Raw genomic sequence first — 19,593 nt, 5'->3', positions numbered from 1 at the left:
GTGAAAGAATTTGGGAGCAGGATAATCATGTGGTCAAAGGATTTGCATTGGTGCTAACCCCCAGGACAATCCCAGTGGGATTTGATAGGTTCTGTTCCTGAGAAGCAGTCCATGGTGTGGAAGATATTTACTGGCCACTGTCAGCTCATCCTGGAAGCTGCTGACGGATCTGAACTGCAGTACTTGGGGCTGTGATGTTGTTGGGTAGGGAGTTCCTGCCTGACACACTTCCCCACTGATATACTGCAGATGGTTCTGCACACTACACCTCACGCCAACACCTTGGAGGGCTTGTCGGGAAGGAAACATCACCCACCTCTTTGGAGACTGGGTGAGACTGCTAAGAGGGTGTGGAGAAGGATGCAAGGGTCCTTGTCACGGTTCATCCCAAGCAGCTGTGTAAGAGAGGGCTCTCGGATTTATGGGCTGTTTCCAGAGACACACCTAGAGATGGACATCAAGTGCTGCTGGTAGATCATCAACTCAGCGAAAGACGTCCTTTGTTCTGTCTGAAACTTGTCGGTCTTCCAGCACAGCGGGATGTCCGTGAGGGAATGCTGCTGACTGGCACAGTCCAGGCTGCAGGAGTACGTGCTGAGGGACGCACTGAAGCCGGGTGCAGCCAATGCAAAGATTCTGTGGGGAAGGACCCCAGTCTAGGGTACCTCTATTACTGGACACTGAGGGCTTGAGGCCGGTGGAGAAGCCCCTCAAATAACGGAAGGGTGGATCACCCCAGAGGGTCACATGAACGACAATGGTGCTATGTAAAATAAAATGCCAACACTACTGAATGTATTGATCAAATTGCACTAAGAATGTAAAGGCTGTAAAGAATGTATTTATGTGAATGTGTTTCAAGAACGTGCTAACACTAAGAATGTAAAGAATGGGTCTATTCCTTTGTATATATGTTCTTATTATGAATAAAGTTTATTTTTGAAATAAAAAACTCTGGGGAGGGTTCAGAAACAATGCATGGGCATGTTGTTAGGGACTGTTAATTTTAGTTAGAGGAGAGGTTAACCAGACGAGGATTGTTGACACCCTCAGGGAAGTAAAGGAGACACAACTGTGTATAAAGTTGTGAAGGTCCACGACAGGGTGCACAGCAAGGAATGGCAGAGAGAACAATAACCAGGGGGCAGAGCTTGGAGATCAGAGGTCAAAGAAGCCAAGAGGGATCTGTTGGTAAATATTTCCACCCAGAGGGAAAGGACAGAAGAGGCAGGAGCCCACATCATGTTTGAACATTACCTGGAACAGTAAGACCTGGGAAGTGGGATTTGTTTAAAGAGTCTTCCTCTTCCCTACCAGTGTGGACATGATGGGCTGAATGTCCTCCTCCTGTGCATTAAATTCTTGGATTCTCTGATGGTTAAAGAACAGTAGTAACATCCCCACCTGGAGAGGTTCGGTCCAGTGGGGGAACCTGGGGTGTTTAACCTGACCTGAGGTCCTTAATGTGTTTCAGGTTACTGAAAGAGTTTGTGCTCTTGGGCACACCCATGGTTTAGGATGGGAGAAACACAACAGAGTCTTTACAAGGGATGTATTACTTGTCAATATTTAAAGTAAGGTCTTCAGAGAACAATTCCAGCACCCCAACAGCGTAGGAGTGCTGGTGGACACGTGAATAGGTCTCCCGCTGTAACAAGGATCCTCTTTGTTCTCAGGATGTGGGTGTTGGGCTAAGCCGGTGTTAACTGCCCACCTCTAACCGAGTGGCTTGCTCGGTCACAGCACTTAATGGTCAACTAGCGGGAAAAGCTCATGTCACAGATTTTCTTCTCTAAAAGTAACTGGTGAACCAAATCCACTTTGAGGACAGTCACTATTTGATCATCAATAGACTTTTATTCCAGATGTATTTAATTACAAACTGCTGTAGTGGGATTTGAACTTAGGCTTGTCAATGAATACTCCAAATTTCTAAATAGTTGTCCAGTGACCTAATCACTAACCACTACCCCTTGGTTCATTTTAAAACCAAGAACCCATCTAGTTAGCACTGCTGGTCTCAATTAATTGTGGGTATTTTCCTATTTTAGCTTCCTGCTTCTCTCCTCTGCCTGCAAATTTCCTCTCATGTAGTTTTTTAGCTACTTATTATGAGCACTGCCTTATTGCCCTATTGGTCACTCTCCAAAGAGTACAGAGGAGATTTACGAGGCTGTTGGCAGGACTCGAGGGACTGAGTTATGGAGAGAGGTTGAGCAGGATGGGTCTTTATTCATTGGAGCGTAGGAGAATGAGGGGTGATCTTACAGAGGTATATAAGATCATGAGAGGCATAGATAGGGTGAATGCGCATTGTCTTTTTCCCAGGGTTGGGAATCAAGAACTAGAGGACATTAAGTTTAGGGTGAGGGGCAACTTTTTCATCCAGAGGACGGTCTGCATATGGAATGAGCTCCCAAAGGAAGTGGTTGAGGCAGGTACATTAACAACACTTAAAATGCACTTGGACAGGCACATGGATAGGGAAAGTCTAGAGGGATATGGGTCAAACATGGGCAAATGGGAGTAGCTTAGATGGGAATCTTGGTCAGCATGGACTAGTTGGACCGAAGGGCCTGTTTCCATGCTGTATGACTCTATAACTCTAATTAGTAGTGTTGGAAAGGCTTCATAACATCAGCGCACCTCTGTGAATGCAACCAGACCAAGGGACAAATCGCACATTTACTGTGCTACAAGCAAGATGCCAGAGGAACTCAGCGAGTCAGGCAGCACCCGTGGAAGGAAATGGACAGTTGACATTTCAGGTCAAGACCCTTCACTCGGACTGCACCCTCCACAGATGCTGCCCGACCTGCTGAGTTCCTCCAGCATCTTCTTTGTTGCTCCAGATTCCAGCATCTGGAGTACCCTTTATCTACACTTACTGTGCTCTTGTGTTCATCCAGGGTGGAACAGACAAGGTGAGCTCCTGGGATGATAAGGGGCTGCGTTATGATTATTGTGCGGAGGTCCACAAATAGAACATAGAACACTACAGCACAGTACAGGCCCTTCGGCCCACAATGTTGTGCTGACATTTTATCCTGCTCTAAGATCTATCTAACCCTTCCTTCCAACATAGCCCTCCATTTTTCTATCATTCACGTGTCTATCTAAGAGTTTCTTCAATATCCCTAATGTCTCTGCCCCCACAACCTCTGCCGGCAGTGCGTTCCATGCACCCACCACTCTCTGTGTAAAATACTTACCCCTGACATCCCCCTTGTACCTTCCTCCAATCACCTTAAAATTATGTCCCCTCGTGTTAGCCATGTGTTAGCCAATGACCAGAACTTCCATTCACCAAAGCCAGCAGAGTTCACATGATCTTAAAGGTCTAGGCTAAATCTGGGTTCTCAGTCTGATGTGTCTGTGGAACCAGATTGGTTGGCTCAGAAGAAAGGGGTTCCATTCCTGTTAAATCCCTTCCCCATTTGCCAGTGTCTAACTCCAGTATTTAAAGACAAAAACTCACAAGGGACAATTCCACTTTACACCTGTTTCTGCGGGGTCAGGTAGGGGCTGGATTCAGCCCCTTGCTGGTCTGTCACCCAAGTGGGCAAGAGGGTCCCCTTACCAAAACGGTCGTGGTGACTATAGTTCCGAAAACGTCACCGTCATGAGAGCTTCGAATGAAATTCCTCTGTCAATAATAAGCTGGCACTTATAACAAAATGATATATGCAGCAGTTCATAATTTTGCTGTCAGGATAAGAGACCTAGTTATTCACAATGTAAATCCAGGGGCTGGAATATCATCTGTCATGGCAGAAAAATGGTAGTGCAGTGCGAGAGCTGTTGCCTCACTGCTCCAGTGACCCGAGTTCGATCCTGGCCTCTGGTACCGTTTGTATGGAGTTTGCACGTTCCCCCTGTGATTGCATGGGTTTCCCCTGGGTGCTCCAGCTTCCTCCCACATCCCAAAGACATAGAGGTTGGTAGATGAATCGCCCACTGTAAAATGTCCCTCATGGGTTGAATCTGGAGTGAGTTGATGGCATTGTGAGGAGGATAAAATGGAATCAGTGTAAGATTAGTGTAAATGGGTGTTTGAGGATTGGTGGGCCAGAGATCCTATTTCTCTGCTGTGTGACTGCAACAGGCCATCGAAGTGTTGGTTGGAAAATCCATCAGAGACTTATTAAATGTGTCATCCTTCCCCCTTCAGCCTTCTGGTTTACAGGGAAACTGAGAGATTGTTAGCAAATCACAAGCATTTGGTATCTGCTCATCGAAAGCTGTGCAGAGCTTCTCCTTTATCTGTCTTGTTGAGTCAAGGCTGGGTGAGTGGTGAAGGTATGGCTCTCTTTAAAGATTATGGAGAGTGAAAGATTGAATCATTGAAGCTGGAGTTTGATAAATGAGGTGGTCAGTAATGACTAACAGCGCTCTGCAATTCAAGTTTGAGCGTTAAACGGAAGCAATTAAATCACATGAGACATTGGCTGCAATAAAGACAAATGGCCCAGGAATGGACGTGACAATCAGACTGCAAGAAGACTGAAATTTATCACACCAGCTAATCTCTGCAGAATTCAACTTGTGCATTTGGAAATGCCAATCACTGTTCAAAGAAATTGCTTTGAGGATTGAGAGAATGTGAAGATTATCTGAATGACAGCATTATTCCTGAAGGTGGCTCCTCCTGACTCAGGGAAGAGCCCTCTCCTCGCTGAGTATGAAGGCTGTGGGTTCAAATCCCACTCTGGAGACTTCAGCAAATAACCCAGGCCACTGCCTCACTGAGGGAGTGCTACCTTGCCAGAGGTGCTGCCTTTTGGAAATGACATTAACTGAGGGCCAGGCTGCCTTGCTGGTTGGGTGTAAAAAAAGTCCTATGGAAGTATTCTGAAGAACAGCAGGGGACCTGTCATAATATTTATCCTTCACTTAACACACCCAACACAGATTACCTGGCCATTATCACATTGCCCTTTGTGCAATGGAGTTTGCCATCTTCAAAATGTCTCTCAAATTTCTTACATTGTAACAGTAATAACTTTAGAAGTTATTTAGAAGCTGTTTCCAAGTAATAACTGGTAAGTGAAAGGCTTTTAAAACTGAGATAGGAAGAGTTTAAGTTCAAGATGTTCCTGTTAGAGTGAAGGGAAAGGAAGGCAAGACTAGGGAACCCTGGTTGTCGAGGGATATTGAGGGTCTGGGTCAGGAAAAAGAAAAAAAAAAGAAGGAAAAAGAAAAAGGAAAAAGAAGGAAAAAGAAAAAGACGAGTGCAATGGAGTTTGCCATCTTCAAAATGTCTCTCAAATTTCTTACATTGTAACAGTAATAACTTTAGAAGTTATTTAGAAGCTGTTTCCAAGTAATAACTGGTAAGTGAAAGGCTTTTAAAACTGAGATAGGAAGAGTTTAAGTTCAAGATGTTCCTGTTAGAGTGAAGGGAAAGGAAGGCAAGACTAGGGAACCCTGGTTGTCGAGGGATATTGAGGGTCTGGGTCAGGAAAAAGAAAAAAAAAAGAAGGAAAAAGAAAAAGGAAAAAGAAGGAAAAAGAAAAAGACGAGTATAAGGGATGTAGTGTATAAACGATACACTTAAGAAGGAAATGAGGAGGGCAAAAGGGGGGTATGGGATATCCTTGTTAGATAAGATAAAGGAGAATCCTATAAGATAGGTATACCGAGAGTAAAAGGGTAGCTAGGGAGAGAATAGGTCCCCTTAAGGATCAGTGTGGTAATCTATTTGTGGAGCCATGGGAAATGACCATGGTTTTAAATGAATACTTCTCGTCTGTATTATGTTACTTATTTGGAGAAGGGCATGGAAGCTAGTGAGTTCAGGGGAGGCAACAGTGATATCCTGGAGCATACCAACATCACAATTCTTTGCATTCAGTTCTGGTCGCCCCATTATAGAAAGGATGTGGGGGCTTTGGAGAGGGTGCAGAAGAGGTTCACCAGGATGTTGCCCACATTAGATGGCATGTACTATAAGGTGAAGATGGATAAACTTGGATTGTTTTCTCTGGAGCGGTGGAGGCTGAGGGGAGACCTGATAGAGGTCTATAAGATTATGAGAGGCATAGACAGAGTAAACAGCTGGTTTCTTTTCCCCGGGGTCGAAATGTCTAATACTAGAGGGCATGCATTTGAGGTGAGAGCGGTTAAGTTCAAAGGAGATGTGTGGGGCAAGTTTTGTTACGCAGGGAGTGGTGGGTGCCTGGAATGCGCTGCCAGGGGTGGTGATGGAGGTAGATATGATAGAGGCATTTAAGAGGCTCTTAGATAGGCACAATACAGAGAATGGAGGGATATGGACATTGTCTAGGCAGTAGGGATGAGTTTAGTTAAGAATTTAATTACTAGGTTAATTAGTTCAGCACAGACATCATGGGCTGAACGGCCTGTTCCTGTGCTGTATTGTTCTATGTTCTATTACAAAGGAGGAGCCGTTGTAGGTCTTGAAACAACAACGGTGGATAAATCCCTGGGGCCTGACCAGGTGTATCCTAGGGTAGAATAAGAAGCAAGGGAGGAGATAGCCGGGGCCCTGGTAGAGAATTTTGTATCTTTGTTAGCTACAGGTAAGGTACCAGAAGGCAGGAGGATAGCTAATGTTGTGCCTTTATTTAAAAAAGGGCAGCAGGGATAAGCCAGGGAACTACAAGATGGTGAGCCTTACATTTGTGGTTTTAAAGTTATTGGAAGTTAAGGGTTAGGGTCTGAGAGACAAGACTTACTTGCACTTGCAAAGGCAAGGAGTGATTAGGGAGAGTCAGCATGACTTGTGTGGGAAATCGTGTCTCATGGATTTGGCTGATTTTATTTTTGAAGAGGTGACCAAGAGATACATCAAGAGGATTGTCTACATGGACTTTAGCAAGGCCTTTGACAAGGTCCTGCGTGGTCAGCTGGTCAGGAAGGTTAGAACACACGGAATCTAGGGCGAGCTAGCCATTAGATCCCAAATTGGCTTAGTAATAGGAGTCAGAGCGTGGTGGTGGAGGGTTGTTTCTCAGTATGAAAGCCTTTGACCAGTGGTGTGCCGCAGGGATCAGTGCTGGGTCCTATGTTGTTTGACGTATACATTCATGATTTGGATGAGAATGTAGGTGGTGTGGTTAGTAAGTTTGCAGATGACACCGATATTGGTGGTATAGTGGACAGTGAAGAAGGTTGTCTAAGGTTACAGCAGGATCTGGTTCAACTAGGAAAGTGGACAAGGGAATGGCTGATGGAACTTAACTCAGACAAGTGCAAAGTGATGCAATTTGGAAGTTCAACCAGGGCAGGAGATACACAGTGAATGACAGTGACCTGGAGAGCGTTGTAGAACAGAGTGAGCTAGGGGTACAAGTCCATTGTTCCCTGAAAGTGGCAACACAGGCAAGACCATAACCGTAAGACATAGGAGCAGAATTAGGCCATTCAGCCCATCAAGTCTGCTCCACCATTCGATCACGGTTGATTTATTTTTCCCTCTCAACCCCATTCTTCTGCCTTCTCCCCGTAACCTTTGACGCCCTTACTAATCAAGAACCTATCAACCTCCGCTTTAAATATACCCAATGACTTGGCCTCCACCGCCATCTGTGGCAATGAATTCCACAGATTCACCACTGTCTGGCTAAAAAAATTGCTCCTCATCTCTGTTCTAAAAGGACATCCTTCAATTCTGAGGCTGCGCCCTCTGGTCCTAGGCTCTCCCACTACTGGAAACATCCTCTCCATGTCTACTCTATCCAGGCCTTTCAATATTTGGAAAATTTCAATGAGATCCCCCTCATCCTTCTAAACTCCAGTGAGTACAGGCCCAGAGGCATCAAACGTTCCTCATACGTTAACCCTTCCATTCCGGGATCATTCTTGTAAACTTCCTCTGGATCCTCTCCAGTGCCAGCACATCCTTCCTTAGACATGGGGCCCAAAACTGCTCACGATACTCCACATGTGGTCTGACCAAAGCCTTATAAAGCCTCAGCATTACATCCTTGCTTTTATATTCTAGTCCTCTCGAAACGAATGCTAACATTGCATTTGCCTTCCTTACTACTGACTCAACCTGCAGGTTAACCTTTAGGGAATCCTGCACTAGGACTCCCAAGTCCCTTTGCAGCTCCAATTTCTGAATTTGCTCCCCGTTGAGAAAACAGTCTAGGCCTTTATTCCTTCTACCAGAGTGCATGACCATACGCTTCCCTACGCTGTATTCTATCTGCCACTTCTTTGCCCATTCTCCCAACCTGTCCAAGTCCTCCTGCAGACTCCCTGCTTCCTCAACACTACCTGCCCCTCCACCTGTCTTTGTATCATCCGCAAACTTGGCCACAAAGCCATCAATTCCATCATCCAGATCATTAATATATGAACGTGAAAAGTAGCGGACCCAACACCGACCCCTGAGGAACACCACTAGTCACCAGCAGCCAACCAGAAAAGGCCGCGTTATTCCCACTCTTTGCCTTCTGCCAGTCAGCCGATCTTCTATCCATGCTGGTACCTTTCCTGTAATACCATGGGCTCCTATCTAGTTTAGCATCCTCATGTGCAGCACCTTGCCAAAGGCCTTCTGAAAATCCAAGTAAACAACATGCACTGACTCCTCTTTGTCTATCCTGCCTGTTACTTCCTCATGGAATTCCAACAGATTTGTCAGGCAAGATCTCCCCTTAAGGAAACCATGCTGACTTCGGCCTATTTTATCATGTGCTTCCAAGTACCCTGAAACCTCATTCTTAATAATGGACTCTAACATCTTAACAACCACTGAAGTCAGGCTAACCGGCCTACGATCTCCTGTCTTTTGCCTCCCCCCCTTTCTTAAAGCGTGGAATGACATTTGTGATTTTCCAGTCCTCCGGAACCATTCCTGATTCTAGTGATTCTTGAAAGATCATTACTAATGCCTTCACAATCTCTTCAGTTACCTCTTTCAGAACCCTGGGGTGTAGTCCATCCGGTCCAGTTGACTTATCTACCTTCAGACCTTTCAGCTTCCCAAGCACCTTCTCCTTAGTAATAGTGACTACACTCACTTCTGCCCCCTGACTCTTTCGAATTTCTGGCATGTTGCTGGTGTCTTCCACAGTGAAGACTGATGCAAAATACTTATTCAGTTTGTCTGCCATTTCTTTGTTCCCCATTACTACTACTCCAGTGTCATTTTCCAGCGGTCTGATGTCCACTCTTGCCTCTCTTTTACTCTTTATATATCTGAAAAAACTTTTAGTATCCTGTTTGTATTATTGGCCAGCTTACCTTCATATTTCATCTTTTCTCTCCTTATTGCTTTTTTAGTTGCCTTCTGTTGGTTTTTAAAAGCTTCCCAATCCTCTAGCTTCCCATTAATTTTTACAATATTGTCTGCCCTCTCTTTTGCTTTTATGCTGTCTTTGACTTCCCTTCTCAGCCATGGTTTCCTCATCCTCCCTTTAGAATGCTTCTTCATCTTTGGGATGAAATGATCCTGTGTCTTCCAAATTACTCCCAGAAACTCCTGCCATTGCTGCTCTACTGCCATCCCTGCTAGGGTTCCCTTCCAATCAACTTTGGCCAGCTCCTCTCTCATGCCTCTGTGGTTACCTTTACTCAACTGTAATACTGATACATCCGATTTTAGCTTCTCCCTCTCAAGCTTCAGGGTAAATTCCATCACATTATGATTACTGCCTCCTAAAGGGTTCCTTTACCTTAAGCTCCCTAATCAAATCTGGTTCACTGCACAACACCAAATCCAGAATTGCCTTTTCCCTAGTGGGCTCGACCACAAGCTGCTCTAAAATGCTATGTTGTAGGCATTCTACAAATTCCTTCTCTCAGGATCCAGCACCAACCTGATTTTCTCAATCTACCTGTATATTGAAATCCCCCATGACCACCGTAACATTGCCCTTTTTAAATGCCTTTTCTATCTCCTGTTGTAATTTGTACCCCGCATCCTGGCTACTATTCGGAAGCCTGTATATAATTCCCATCAGGGTCTTTTTACCCTTGCAGTTTCCTAACTCTACCCGCAAGGACTCTACATCTTCTGATCCTATGTCACTTCTTGCTAAGGATTTGATTTCATTTTTTACCAACAGAACCACCCCACCCCCTCTGCCCATCTGCCTGTCTTTTCGAGAGGATGTGTATCCTTGGACGTTCAGCTCCCAGCTGTGATCTTCTTTCAGACGCAACTCTGTGACGCCACAACGTCCTACCTGCCAATTCTAACTGCGCTATAAGCTCAGCTACCTTATCTCCTATACTGCGTGCTTTCAAATATAACACCTTCAGTCCTGTATTCACCACCCTTCTTTTCAAATTAGTTTCCATGTTGCCTGAAGTTAAATTCTTATCCCTTTGTAAACTTTCTCTCTCATTCTTTATTCTGGAGACTTCAGTAACCTCTCCTGCACTCTCCTTCCCTTTAACTTTATCCATACATTTCCAATCCGTCGAACCCACCCCCTTACTATTTAGTTTAAAGCCCTATCCACAGCCCGAGTTATGTGATTCGCCAGGACCCTGGACCCAGCATGGTTCAGGTGGAGCTCGTCCCATCAGAACAGCTCCCTCCTTCCCCAATACTGGTGCCAATGTCCCACGAATTCACACCCACTTCTCCCACACCAATCTTTAAGCCACACATTTAATGCACTGATCTTATTTACCCAGTGCCAACTTGCACGTGGCTCAGGTAGCAATCCGGAGATTATTACCTTTTTGGTTCTGCTTTTTAATTTAGTCCCTAGCTGCTCATCTAAACCTTTCCTATCCATGAACCTGTCCAATGGCCTTTTAAATGTTGTTACTGTACTTCCCTCAACCACCTCCTCAGGCAGCTCGTTCCATATACCCACCACCCTGTGTGTGGAAAACTTGCCCCTCAGGTCCCCTTTAGATCTCTCACCTTAAACCCGTGCTCTATAGTTTTAGACTCCCAGACCCTGGGAAAAACCTTCTCCATGCCCCTCATGATTTTATAAGCCTAATTGGGAGTGTCGAAGGTACCTAGATATTGAGATGGTAGATGGTTCCTTTGTATTGGGAACTTGGAATGTTCCTGGGTCTTGGAAATGTGGAACATTCCTGAGTACGGTATTGGGTACATGGAAGGTTTTAGTAATGTGAGAAGTTCCCCAACAATGGGAATGGGGAAGGTTCCCTGACGACAGAAGTATGGAATGTTATTGGGTAAAGGCAGAAAATTATCAACTATGATGATATAGACGTTCCCCATAATTGGGAATGTGGAATGTTACCTGGTAATGGAAGTGTGGAATGTTTCTCAGTATTGGGAATATGAAAAATTCCCAAGTGTTGGGAACTTCAAAGGTTCCCAGGTATTGGGAGTATTCCTGAGTATTGGGAACATAGAAGACTCCCAGGTATTGGGAACATGGAACATTTCTGAGTACAGTACTGGGAATGTGGAAGGTTCCTGGGTATTGGGAACATGGCACCGGCTCTTCCTCCATTTTGAAGAACAGTAGAATTCTTCAGAAGTACACCCATGCACAGTGCACCGATCCGCTTTTCCGATGTCTATCCACAGTCAGTACACAGGACAGTGCAATTCTCACCGCTTGCTCACCAGATATTACTAATCTTGGTTTGATCCACCACCAGCAGGTTCCCATGCACGTCATCGATGAGCTCGGGTGCAATCCAGCGCAGTGGAATCCAGAGCTGGTCAGGGGTTACCAAGTAATCTTTCTGTCAAAAGATATCAGAAGTACAACAGTCACACCGCTCAGTTCCCAGAGAATCCTCACTAAAAAATCATCACAGAGACATGAAGTTGGAACAGCAGCTGCTTTCAATTAAACATCAGTAACTAAACTATTTCCTTTGGAGTTTTACACTTCACTTGGTAATTCAGAGGCTGGGAATTTGCTAATTGGGCTGTGTTTATTGCAGAGCCCAACAAAACAAAGGAAAAATGTGGCCACAAAAACATGCCAGGGAATAGCTCCTGTCTCAAATTTTCTCCGCCAATGCCTCCTTCCAGCTCAACGAATTGAGGAATTTCGGGAGGGAGGGAGAGGGAAGAAGATCAGCTTTGGCCATACTGGAAGCTGGAGTAGATGGAAAGGAACCACTGGACCATTCTTGCTTCCTCTGCAAACATTCCCTACTTTTGATTCTGCTTTAGGTTTTACACAGGTTTTGTCTTTGTTTTCCTCTTCCTGTCTTTCAGCTTTCTGATGGTTGAACCTCCTTTTTGTTCACCTCAGTTAAGTACGACACCATTTTTCCTCTCTCTTCTTACCTTTGACCCATCCCCCGGTGGATCTGCTCTCCCCTCCTCCCCCGCACCTGCCCATCACCGTCTCTTACCTGCATCTACCTATCACCTCCCTGTGCCCACCCCACCTCCCCTCTATTGTCCACAAATCACGGCTCTGCTTTTCCCTCCTATCTTCAGTCCTGAAGAAGGGTCCTGACCCAGAACGTTGACCGCCTGCTTTTCTCCACGGATGCTGCCTGGCCTGCTGAGTTCCTCCGGCATCATCGTGTTTTTTATCTAGATTCCAGCATCTGCAGTCCTTTGTTTCTCTATTTGAACAGGCACACGGATAGAAAAGGCCGGGAGAGATATGGGCCAAGCACAGACAAATGGGACTAGCTCAGATAGACATCTTGGTTGGCATGGACGAGTTGGGTCAAAGGGCTTGTTTCTCTATGATGGGACTTCCCCCGAATATAGTTCCCCTGGGTGCAGGATGCTAGCTTGCTCAGAGGGAGACTGCCAGTTTAATCCACCAACACACTCAAGATGTAGGAGAAAAAAGCATGTCCTTTCTGTACACCTGTCACATGGGTTCCTCTATGCCTCCATGGGGAAAGCTCCTATAACTGACCGTTCTTCACTTGCAGGAGACAGCATCTCCAACAGGATAATTATCAGTTGTTTGACCACCTGAGGCACTTAGAGGTGAGCTGGATCCTGCTTCTATCCAATGTTCCCCACATCCGCTGGAGTACAGCGTGACAACGTGTGATGGTGGTACCGATGGGGTAGAGCAAGTCAGCAACCTGTTTTATCTCTCAATCTTTACTTCCATGGCTGTGCCCACATTCTCCTGCAGGCTTGGATCCTCAATGAACTGTCAAAGGCCGAATATATTGCAACCCGCAGCCTTTCGAACTGAGATCAGCTGATAAGACCGAGAACGTTCAGGTACATGTATCTCTGCTTCTCACTGCAAGAAGATACAACAGCTGCCCTTTTACCTCTTTCCCACTCAGGAACCCAAACAATCCTTCCAATGAAACAATGATTCACTTGTAATTCCGACTGAGAATCCTGCATTCAGTGTTCACCATGTGGTCTCCTCTTCCTTGGAGAAGCCAAACACAGGTTGGGTCACTGCTCTGTGCCTCACCTCTGTTCAGCCAATGAGAGAATCCTGAGCTTCCAGTCACCTGTCTCTTTAGTTTTTCATCCCACTCCCACTCCGGCCTCTCTGCCTTCAGCTGAAGTTAACTATTTGATCAGTGAAGCCCAATGTGAGGAACAGCACCTCATCTTCCAACTGGGCACGATATAGCCCTCTGAACTCAACAATGAATTCAACAATTTCAGATAATCGGTCATTCCAGCTACGTATCATGCATTTCCATGATTCTCAATTATTCTGTCTCTCATACGGTTTTAAGGGACAGTTCATATTAACCTGCTTAACATAACCATAAGATATAGGAGAAGAATTAGGCCATTCAGCCCATCAAGTCTGCTCTGCCATTCAATCACAGCTGATTCTTTTTTTAATCCCATTCTCCCACTTCTCCCCGTAACCCCCTTACCAATCGAGGACCTATCAATCACTGACTTAAATACACCCAATGACTTGGCCTCCACAGCCCTCATTATTCACCAGCCCCTACCACCCTCTTTCAACTCTCATCATCACCTGTGTCAGTTACTCTCTCCTGTCCCACCTTTAAACTAGTCTCATCTCTAAGCTTTCCTAGTTCTGATGAAAGGTGAACCCTGCTTCTCTCTCCACAGACGCTGCCTGACCTGACGAGTATTTCCAGCATTCTCTGTTTTATTCCTGTGAACCGATTATTGTTAAAACATGCTTAAGGAGGCAGACTTCCTTGAGGAAGATACCAATCTGTGAGACTTTAACTGGATTCACCTTAGATAACGAAACTCTTCTCATGTGCTTTTGCTTCCTCTATAAGGATACCCAGAGCCGGTCTTTCAATCACCCACCAACTTTAGCAGAGAAAAAAAGAACCAACTTGCATCACAAAGCGTGATCGCATCCACAGAAAACTGATTCCAACCGTGGAATCTTTAATAATCCCTCGAAGTTCTGACCTCAGCACCAGCATCACAAGTCTGCAGTGTGCGATAGCTGCGGGAAATTAAATACTTCAGCTTTGCAAACACCGGTCTGCTCTGGTTCGAGCAAGGCTACCTGTCTTCTGGAGGCTGACGCTTAAAAAGCAAGACCAAGGCTTCAGCTGATCACGGGAGAGGTGCTGTTTGTGATAAAAGGTACAGGGTCAGGGCGTCAAGTTCTGGAGTGAGGAAGTGGGAAGGGGCAGGAAGTGAAGGAAACGGAAGTGCAGGAGAGGAGTAATTTTGGGAAATCAAAGTAAAATCCTGTACTTCGAAAGGATTGATGAAGGGTCTCACCCCGAAATGTCGACTGTTCATTTCCCTCCATAGATGCTGCCTGACCCGCTGAGTTCCTCCAGCACTGTGTGTGTGTGTGTGTGTGTGTGTGTATGTTGCTCCAGATACCAGCGTCTGCAGAATCTCTTGGGTCTCCATTGAAATGCAGAACCCGGTTAAGGCACTGTGTAAGAGTGTCATGTCATCACGATTCCCATTCCCAAACTCAGTGGCTGGTAGTGCCGTTAAATTCACCCAAGTGAAAATATACAGAAGGAAAGTGAGGCATTTTCAGAAATGTGGATGAAAGTAAATGAAAACTTTTATCCCCGGGTGCATTTATACCCTGGGTATGTATGCCCTTGACAATAAGCTTGAAACCTGAACCTGAACCACTTCCACACATCTACAAAGTTAATGGGCTTACAGGAACCCCTCCCTGTGTGTAGCTAGCGTAACACTTTACAGTGCCAGTGACCCGGGTTCAATTTCCGCCGCCATTTTTAAGGAGCTTGTATGTTTGCCCCATGACTGCCTGGGTTTCCTCTGGGTGCTCTGGTTTCTTCCCACGTTCCAAAGACGTACGGGTTAGGAAGTTGTGGGCATGCTATGTTGGCGCTGGAAGTGTGGCGACACTTGCGGGCTGCCCCCAGAACACTCGACGCAAAAGATGCATTTCACTGTGTGTTTCGATGTACATGTGACTAATAAAGAAATCTTATCTGTGTGCCCGTGTGTTCCAGTTACTGGAGGGGTGGGTGAACATAGCTGGTGCCAGGCAACTCTGCCTCCACTTTGTTCTCATTGTTCCAGCTTGGGACCAGTTCACTGTGGGGTCGAATTTGATTGTGTGGTGTGTGGGTCAGTTGGGTACTCAAAAGGCCATCTAAAGCCTAAGGAGCAACACCTTGCTGTGAGGAATCTCTTGGATGTTCTCCTTCACCATTAAACTATTGGAGACAGTGGCGCAGCAATCTGGGTTCCACTCTGACCTTGGGTGCTGACTATGTGGAGTTCGCAGTTCTCCTGGTGACCGTGTGGGTCCCCCCGTTGCTCTGGTTTCCTCCCACACCCTTAAGACTTGCTGGTGGGTTAATTGGCTGCTGTAACCCGTCCCTAGTGTGGGTGAATGGAAGGAGAATCGGTGGGTGGGGGGGGGGGCGGTGGGGGGTAGTTGATGAGCTTCTCAGAGAGAACAGGTAATGGAAATAAGTGGGAGAATGGGATTGATGGGAATGGGATCGATGGGGATGGGATTGACAGGGGTGGGGTTGATGGGGGTGGGATTGATGGGGGTGGGGTTGATGGGGGTGGGGTTGATGGGGGTGGGATTGATGGGGGTGGGGTTGATGGGGGTGGGATTGATGGGGATGGGATTGACGGGGGTGGGGTTGATAGGGGTGGGATTGATGGGGGTGGGATTGACAGGGGTGGGGTTGATGGGGGTGAGGTTGATGGGGGTGGGATTGATGGGGGTGGGGTTGATGGGGGTGGGATTGACGGGGGTGGGGTTGATGGGGGTGGGGTTGATGGGGGTGGGATTGATGGGGGTGGGGTTGATGGGGGTGGGGTTGATGGGGGTGTGGGTGGGATTGATGGGGGTGGGGTTGATGGGGGTGGGGTTGATGGGGGCGTGGGTGGGATTGATGGGGGTGGGGTTGATGGGAGTGGGATTGATGGGGGTGGGGTTGATGGGAGTGGGGTTGATGGGGGTGGGATTGATGGGGATGGGATTGACGGGGTGGGGTTGATGGGGGTGGGGTTGATGGGGTGGGGTTGATGGGTGGGATTCATGGGGGTGGGGTTGATGGGGTGGGGTTGATGGGGGTGTGGGTGGGATTGATGGGGGTGGGGTTGATGGGGGTGGGGTTGATGGGGATGGGATTGACAGGGGTGGGGTTGATGGGGGTGGGGTTGATGGGGGTGGGATTGATGGGGGTGGGGTTGATGGGGGTGGGGTTGATGGGGGTGGGATTGATGGGGGTGGGATTGACGGGGGTGGGGTTGATGGGGGTGGGGTTGATGGGGGTGGGATTGATGGGGGTGGGGTTGATGGGGGTGGGGTTGATGGGGGTGTGGGTGGGATTGATGGGGGTGGGGTTGATGGGGGTGGGGTTGATGGGGATGTGGGTGGGATTGATGGGGGTGGGGTTGATGGGGATAGGATTGATGGGGGTGGGGTTGATGGGGGTGGGATTGATGGGGGTGGGATTGACGGGGGTGGGATTGATGGGGGTGGGGTTGATGGGGGTGGGATTGATGGCGGTGGGATTGACAGGGGTGGGGTTGACAGGGCTGAGGTTGATGGGGGTGTGGGTGGGATTGATGGGGGTGGGGTTGATGGGGTGGGGTTGATGGGGGTGGGGTTGACGGGGGTGGGGTTGATGGGGGTGTGGGTGGGATTGATGGGGGTGGGGTTGATGGGGGTGGGGTTGATGGGAGTGGGGTTGATGGGGGTGGGGTTGATAGGGGTTGATGGGAGTGGGGTTGATGGGAGTGGGGTTGATGGGGGTGGGGTTGATGGGGGTGGGGTTGATGGGGATGTGGGTGGGGTTGATGGGGGTGGGGTTGATGGGGGTGGGATTGATGGGGGTGGGGTTGATGGGGGTGGGGTTGATGGGGATAGGATTGATGGGGGTGGGATTGACAGGGGTGGGATTGACAGGGGTGGGATTGATGGGGGTGGGGTTGATGGGGGTGGGATTGATGGCGGTGGGATTGACAGGGGTGGGGTTGACAGGGGTGAGGTTGATGGGGGTGTGGGTGGGATTGATGGGGGTGGGGTTGATGGGGGTGGGGTTGATGGGGGTGTGGGTGGGATTGATGGGGGTGGGGTTGATGGGGTGGGGTTGATGGGGGTGGGGTTGATGGGGGTGGGATTGATGGGGATGGGATTGACAGGGGTGGGGTTGATGGGGATGTGGGTGGGGTTGATGCGGGTGGGGTTGATGGGGGTGGGGTTGATGGGGGTGGGGTTGATGGGAGTGGGGTTGATGGGGGTGGGGTTGATGGGAGTGGGGTTGATGGGAGTGGGGTTGATGGGTGTGGGGTTGATGGGGGTGGGGTTGATGGGGATGTGGGTGGGGTTGATGGGGGTGGGGTTGATGGGGGTGGGATTGATGGGGGTGGGGTTGATGGGGGTGGGATTGATGGGGGTGGGGTTGATGGGGTTGGGGTTGATGGGGGTGGGGTTGATGGGGGTGGGATTGATGGGGGTGGGATTGATGGGGGTGGGGTTGATGGGGTTGGGGTTGATGGGGTGGGGTTGATGGGGGTGGGATTGATGGGGGTGGGGTTGATGGGGGTGGGGTTGATGGGGGTGGGGTTGATGGGGCAGATGTAGTGAGAAAATATGAGAAAAAATAAACTCTGTCTCTGCCTAAAATGGTTTCCTCTGGGAATCTGCGGGAAGGATACCTGGTCCAGGTGGTGGGGGAGGACTGAAATTTCAGTCACCAGAATGTAAATCTGATAGTAATCTTGCAACCAAACGGGTTGAACGTTCAGAAGGCCTGCCCAGATTTGAAAACAACTTGCCTGAGATGAAGATGCAAAGGGGGATGTGGATGCTGGAGGAACTAAAATATCCACCACAGATCGATCAGGCTCTGAGAGAGGAAGATACGTTCTGTCACCTGCTCCCGGGATGTTGGCAGCAAAGGGAAGGCTGCTGAATATTGTCGATCTCTAGTTAGTGATGGGTCTGCTGTTTAGACCACTGCTGCACCAGGTTGGTACTGGGTCAACTTCACTTATTATGGACCTGGGCAGGAAGGTCAAGTTCTCTTCCTGAAAGAACATTGTTGAAATGATTATAATATTTCTTTAAAAGCTTTAATGACTATTGCTTTCTGATGTCAGCTCATAACTTATCAAAATTGGCTCAATCTTGTAACAAATAGTCTGTTGTCAATGGAGTATTGCAACCACTACCTCACCATGCTTGCCTTGATCAAAAAAACTGCAGATGCTGGAAATCTGAAATAAAAATAAAGAATGCTGGTGACACTCAGCCGGTCAGTCAGCATCTGCATGGAGAGAAACAGAGTAACCATCACGCAAACCAGTCTCCCCTCCACTGACTCTGTCTACACTTCCTGCTGCCTTGAGAAAGCAGCCAACGTAATCAAGGGCCCCTCCCACCCTGGAAATTCTCTCTTCTCCCTTCTCCCATCGGTCTGAAGGTACCAAAGTCTGAGAGCACGAACCACCAGGCTCAAGGACGGCTTCTATCCTGCATTGCCAGACTCTTGAACAGACCTCTCATGTGCTGAGGACGAACTCTTGATCTCCCAGTCTACCTCATCATGGCCCTTGTATCTTATTTGTCTACCTGCACTGCACTTTCTCTGTAACTGCAACACTATATTCTGCATTCTGTTTTCTTTTTACGACTTCAATGTGTTTATGTATGGAATGATCTGTCTGGATGGTACGCAAAGCAACAGCTTTTCACTGTGTCTCAGTACACGTGACAATAATAAACCAACAATAACATTTCAGGTCAATGATTATCAGTCAGAAGGTCACTGATGTGAACTGCTGACCCCATTTTCCTCTCTCCACAAATCCTGCCTGACCTGCCAATTATTCCCTACCTCTTCTGTTATAATTTCACACTTGCCAGAAGTTCACGACTTTTCACTAGTCTAAGCCATCTCCCTTGCAGGTGCGGTTTAACTTGTTGCATATTCTGAAATTCACATGTTGTTAATTCTTTTAAGAATCTCCCTTGAAGGTTTTTTTTTCGTAATGGTAACCTATGTGATTTTTTGGCAAGGAACATTCGTGGGTAACCATTTCAAATGGAGCACTGCAGGGGTATAGCACTCCAGTTGTGCTCTACATCCTGACTATCAGTTGCCTCACAGTATTTACCTTGTACCAGTCTTAGAGCTGGTTGGTAAATTGGTTTATTAAATTGGTTTTTGGTAAACTGGTCCTTCCTTAAAGTGCCAACCACTAACAAGGGCTAAATGTAAACTTCTTACTTAGGGCCATTTCAGAAGTGTATATCA

The 19,593-nt window shown here is 47.4% G+C and overlaps 1 protein-coding gene across 3 annotated transcripts in view; it reads right to left on the bottom strand.

Annotated features, from left to right (window-relative positions):
* LOC127579984 (serine/threonine-protein kinase LMTK1-like) overlaps positions 1 to 19,593 on the bottom strand; it is a 275,547-nt gene that overhangs the window by 21,089 nt on the left and 234,865 nt on the right. For all 3 annotated transcript variants that reach the window (XM_052033106.1, XM_052033105.1, XM_052033107.1), the window contains one exon: positions 11,537 to 11,658. In XM_052033106.1, coding sequence (XP_051889066.1) covers positions 11,537 to 11,658 — 122 coding nt within the window. The remainder of the gene's footprint in view (positions 1 to 11,536; positions 11,659 to 19,593) is intronic.

Source organism: Pristis pectinata, chromosome 18 (assembly GCF_009764475.1).
Source record: "Pristis pectinata isolate sPriPec2 chromosome 18, sPriPec2.1.pri, whole genome shotgun sequence".
NCBI classification, from domain to species: Eukaryota; Metazoa; Chordata; class Chondrichthyes; order Rhinopristiformes; family Pristidae; genus Pristis; species Pristis pectinata.
Note: the sequence above shows the minus strand (reverse complement) of the source record. Positions and strands in the feature narration are given on the sequence as shown.